Below are 5,906 nucleotides of genomic sequence, written 5' to 3'. Positions count from 1 at the left end.
TCCTTTTGCATTGAAATCTTTATTACAAGCAATCCTGCGGTTCATAAAGAATTTTGTTTTACTACCTCCACGAGTGCCATCTATATTCTTGTTTATCTAAAAGTGCTCTTTTCCTTTAACCTAGCCAAAAAGCCATATGTGTTGACTGAAACACAGTAGACTTCCAGGAGAGTGCGCGAGCACTGAATGGTTAAACACTGGCAAGAATTAAAAAGTAATGCAATTTATAAATTTTAGTGACGATGTGACACTGCCTCGATTGTGCAAGTGACAATTCCTGTCATGTGCAGCGTGCAGCTCGCTTATAGACAGACGCGATGTGGTGATTTGAAGCCATTTGTGTATTTTGAGAGAGAAAGAGAGAGCGCGCGCGGTGATTCACTCACGCTGTTTGTGAAATTACGTCTCACACAAGGTTTTCAAATTACTTTAAAAGTTATTTAATGAAGAAATATGAAGGTGAGTACCTCACCTTCAGCATTGTAATTATTTTACCAGCACCGGACAGAGACAGACGGTGCCGCTGCATGTCGTGCCAAACCTCTCACGGCAGCGTCATCAGCTTGAGATCGTTTTTTTGAGATCGGCCTTTTTATAGACTGCCGATCAAACATCCCAACGTGATTATCGGCCGATAGTGATCGGTAGCCGATCAATCGGAGCACCCCTACACTGAATACAGACAAGGTTAGCTCAGTTCATCTCCTGCCTCTCATCCCTTTTAATTTTTTTTCCCCTCTTCGAGTCTCGTCTATTTTTTCATTTTGTTCTCTTGTCCTTTGTCTCATCTAGTCTCATTTACTACTCTACTTTTTTCTCATGTCTTCTTTTATATTCTCTTATAATTTCTCATCAATAAGCTATTTTGTTTCTCATCTTTCTTAACTTTCCCCCACTTTTTTTTTTTGCTTGTTTTGGTCTTGCTTGATCTATTTTTTTTCTTGGCTTCCCTCTTCTGGTCTTGTCTTGGTCTTGTCTCTTCTCATCTTGTCTCATCTCGTCTTTTCAATTCAAGTCTCATCCCTTCTCTTTCTGTCTTTACAATCTCTTCTTCTTTTCTCTTTTCAACTTGTTTAATTTCTTCTCTTCTTGTCTCAACTTAGCTCTCATTTTTTCCCTTTTCTTGCCTAGTTTTTTTCTTCTGTTTTTTTAAATCATTTTTTCCTTTGTTTTCTTGTCTTATCTCTTAAATAAGTTCTCATTTTGCCTCTTTTTATCTTTTCCCTTCAGTTCTTGTCTCATCTCATTCTTTTTTTTTCTTGTCTCATTTCTTCAATTTTATTTTTTTCTCATCTCTTCATCATCTTTTTTTGTTCTCATTTTTTCTCCTTTAGTTTCATCTTTTTTTCTGGTTTTGTCATCTGTTCTCTCATCTTGTCTCATATAATCTCTTAAATAAGTTCTCATTTTGCCTCTTTTTATCTTTTCCCTTCAGTTCTTGTCTCATCTCATTCTTTTTTTTTCTTGTCTCATTTCTTCAATTTTATTTTTTTCTCGTCTCTTCATCATCTTTTTTGTTCTCATTTTTTCTCCTTTAGTTTCATCTTTTTTTCTGGTTTTGTCATCTATTCTCTCATCTTGTCTCATATATTCTTTTCTGTTCTCTTCTCATCTCTCTTCTTTTGTCTTTTGGTCTCTTCTAATATTTTCCTGTCTTTTTGTTTCTCATCGCACCTCATTTTGTCTCTTCTCAACTGTTTTCATCTGATGATCTCTGTTTTCTCTTCCCTTTAAGAATACAACATCTTTTTTTAGGCACACCACACAGCAAACACACATACTAAAGCAGGGTGGTAGAAATGTTGTGGTGAGCTCCTGGAGTCGTGTGTTTCCTGTGTGTGTGAGCACATCCTCCCTGGAAGAACCCTTTTTTAGCTGTGTATTCTGTGAGAGCTGTCAAAAGTGTTTTCATTGCTGTCAACTGATATTGAGTGACTCGTGACAGTTTTGGGAAATCATAAGTGCACATATGCCAGCTCTGCACGAAGGTGTGTTTGGAGTGATTTCTGAAATCTGTGTGTCGTGATTTATTACTGAGCAGTGGTGACTGCTATTTCACATTCTTTTTTTGGGAAAAACATGAAATTAATACAGCATGTAAATTTCAAAGAGAAAACGTGATAAAATAAGGCCAAGAATAACACACATCAGAATCACTCTCTCTCTTTCTCTCGGCAGAGCAGCATCAGAGAAAAACAGATGGCAGTAAAATTCCCTGAAGTTGCCACTTCATTTAAAGTGCTCATGTGCTTGAAAACATACTGTTGTGATATTCATCCTCCCTTTCAAGTGCTGCTGCTCTTGTGACAGTGTTACATATACACAGCCTCATCCAGACATGTCTAATTACTAGTTCCTGATTGACCAAGGTTAAGGGTTAAGCATGATTTTTATCCTACCGAGCTGATGTTGTTTCTGTGTATATGTGTGTTTGTAGGTTATCCAAACATTGTGGCAACATACGGTCGTGGATACACAGGATTTTCTCCTAGCTACAGTTACCAGTTTCCAGGTGAGTCTGTCTGTGAGTCTATCAGTCTATCTATCTATCCATCTATCCATCTATCTATCTATGTCTGTCTGTCTCATTATGAAACTGCAAACCGTCATGTAATTCAACATCATTTGGGAGCATGCACACGTGTGAAGCGAGTGTATGACAATGTGAGTGAATGGTGTGTGTGTGTGTTTGTTAGAGGCGTGAAGGTGAGCACATTTCTCTGCAGCTGGTGGCAGATATTAGTGTTGATATGAGTGTCCTGTGGATGGCCACCTGCCTGCTGATATCATGAGCAGAGCTAATGGGTTTTTCTTCAGTGGGTGTAATGGATGTTTTGATGGACGCTGGTCTTTCCCCAACATGTTGTAGTGCGCATTTGTAGTTTCAGTGTAGTTTTTGTTCTTTCTTTTTTTTTCTCTCTGTTTTAGTTAAAGGAAAAAATAATTAGCTATTTTTGTTTTCGTTATTGATAGCAACACACATCAAAATATTACTGAGAGGTGTATATGGAGGGGGATGTATGAGTTTTCTCCTTCTCACAGAGCTTAGTAATTCTTCAAACATTTCTATTCAGAATAGTCATAAGTTTTATTTGACAGGGTTGACTCATAAAAAAGATACACATACGCACAAGAACACACAAACTGACAGTCCCATTCACATAAACACACACATTCTCTCTGTGCTCTGATCTGTTGTGAGCCTCAAACTCTTGCACAGTTACTCATCTTTATGTGACGGCACCTGATACTGATATACCATAAAATCAAACTACAACAACATCTGTCTCTTTCTTGCTGTTTTTTTAGTGCTGAAGCTAGAAATGAACCCTGAAACAGGACAGCAGTGGAAAATGCTTGCACACACACACACACACAACTTAAAGCCAGTAATTCTCTCTCACACAAGTCTGAATCCGTGTGAGATCATGAATGAGCCACTGACAAACCCAGTGATCTCTCCGTCTCGGCTATCATTATGGAAATCAGCCATCTGTAAGGAGACTTTGGGAGAACCGTTGTGCCCCTATTCTTTTTTTGATGCTCTGTCTTTGAATCATCTCTACTGTGCGTTGAATTTTGAATCTAGGGTTTTTGTTCCCTGCTTTCCCATACTTACAAGTGTAATGTGCATCTTTTGGCTATTTTTGTTGTTTTGCAGTAGGGCTGTCAAAATGGCTGAAAAACTAAACTTGATTTTTTTTATTTAAATATTATCAATATTCGAATTATATTCGAATTTAAAAGGCATCATTTCAGTTGGGGGGTGAGCTTTTGGCCTCTCTCCTGAGGCCACAAGAAGGCGCATCGAACAAAATATTATCTGTTTTTATACAGTCTATGAATATTATGCACGTTTCTTCAAAGCATAATAAAATAACACGACTATCTTTGAAAAAAGTGCATAACGTTTAAAATAATGTTTATAAACCATATATAATTAATAAAGTTGCTTAAACAATTTGAAACAAAACAGCATCATGTGTGTGTGTATATATACATACACACACATAGATAGATATATAACATATAGATAGATATATCTATCTATCTATCAAATATATATATATATATTACTATTTATATAGATCATCTAGGGATGTAACGATTCACTCAACTCATGATTCGATTCACGGTTTTGATTTCACGATTCTATTCGATTCACAACAAAATGAGATTTAAGACAAATTATAAATTAAATGTGTCCTTTTATTATTGCTTGGACAAAATGCTGCACATTTCTTTGTGAAATTGAAATATAACACTATAATAATATACTAATATAGCACTTGTAAATTATTGCTCTTTTGTTGGTTGTGATTGCTTCTATTGTCCTCATTTGTAAGTCGCTTTGGATAAAAGCGTCTGCTAAATGACAAAATTTAAATATAATGTAAATGTAAATAACAAAACTAAATTAAAACTTTAAAACAAGCCCCAAATCAAATGAATAAGTAACACAAATAAAATAAATCTCTTCATATAACAAACTAAGTAGGAGGGGGAAAAAAGCTTTTGGCTTCTCTCCTGAGGCCACAACAGGGCGCATCGAACAAAATATGCACGTTTCTTCAAAGCATAATAAAATAACACGACTATCTTTGAAAAAAGTGCATAACGTTTAAAATAATGTTTATAAACCATATATAATTAATAAAGTTGCTTAAACAATTTGAAACAAAACAGCATCATGTGTGTGTGTATATATACATACACACACATAGATAGATATATAACATATAGATAGATATATCTATCTATCTATCAAATATATATATATATATTACTATTTATATAGATCATCTAGGGATGTAACGATTCACTCAACTCATGATTCGATTCACGGTTTTGATTTCACGATTCTATTCGATTCAAAATTAGATTGTATAATTTTGAAATTTGAAGCAAAAACAGAATGGTTCGACAGTTTTATGAAACCGTACATAAAAATATGTGCATGAAACAGCGGATGAGCTGAATGAGACGCAGATTCACTCTCTGCCAGCAGGTGGCGCTTAAAGCATTTCCTTGGTTTCCGCTGTAAACAAAGCAGCGCTGAACTTATGAACTTTAATATGCGTGCGTTATACAGAGGCAAAATGAAAAGAAGAAATGCCATCTACACTTTTCTAAACACAGTAAGTTCACCTCAGACATACATTCATATAAACTGCTACACCTAAATGAATCGCGATTTGTTTAGCATCTCAACCGATTTGAATCGTCACAAATTTGAATCGATTTTCAACCGGCTCGCGGTTAATCGTTACATCCCTAAGATCATCTATATATTTTAAAAATATATAATCTATATCATCTATATATTAGATAGATAGATAGATAGATAGATAGATAAGATTAGATAAGATAAGATAAGATAAGATAGATCGATCGATCAAAGACGAACACCTGTCTTTCCTAGCTGTCTGGAGTTTTTTTTAAATGGCGGAGTCCTTCCTGCTGACACCCTGAGCTCCTCGAGTCCTCAGTTGATCAACACTGACACCTGTTACCCAGAAACCCTAGAACATTTCATAGAATTTTTTGTCATATTTCACATAAATTTTTTTTTTTTTTCTTTGAAAGTAGTCTCAGCTATACTTTACACATTTCAAATCTTCACCTAAGGTCTGCAAAAACCATCATCCTGGAAACATTTCCATTAGAAACAGGCCAAGCGCTTCGGCTCTTTTATGCCTGGGCAGGGAATGATTTATTTTCGACAACAAAGTTCGGCCTGCTTGATCGCGTTCCGGCACAAGGGCCTGATCTGTCGAAAGATGCAGAGAGGTGGTTTTATTTTATGATTAGATGAGCGGTAGGAAATGCATGTCACCAGGGCTGGATTGGTAATCGGGCATACCGGGCATTTTCCCGGTGGGCCGACGCACTTAAGGGGCCGACAG

The 5,906-nt window shown here is 36.2% G+C and overlaps 1 protein-coding gene across 2 annotated transcripts in view; it reads left to right on the top strand.

The window, feature by feature from the left end:
* LOC107653733 (RNA-binding protein Musashi homolog 2-like) overlaps window positions 1–5,906 on the top strand; it is a 199,019-nt gene that overhangs the window by 168,857 nt on the left and 24,256 nt on the right. For both annotated transcript variants that reach the window (XM_016440547.1, XM_016440548.1), the window contains exon 10: window positions 2,438–2,512. In XM_016440547.1, the coding sequence (XP_016296033.1) occupies window positions 2,438–2,512 (75 nt within the window). The remainder of the gene's footprint in view (window positions 1–2,437; window positions 2,513–5,906) is intronic.

Source organism: Sinocyclocheilus anshuiensis, unplaced genomic scaffold (genome assembly GCF_001515605.1).
Source record: "Sinocyclocheilus anshuiensis isolate Anshui unplaced genomic scaffold, SAMN03320099.WGS_v1.1 scaffold315, whole genome shotgun sequence".
Taxonomy (NCBI): domain Eukaryota; kingdom Metazoa; phylum Chordata; class Actinopteri; order Cypriniformes; family Cyprinidae; genus Sinocyclocheilus; species Sinocyclocheilus anshuiensis.
Note: the sequence above shows the minus strand (reverse complement) of the source record. Positions and strands in the feature narration are given on the sequence as shown.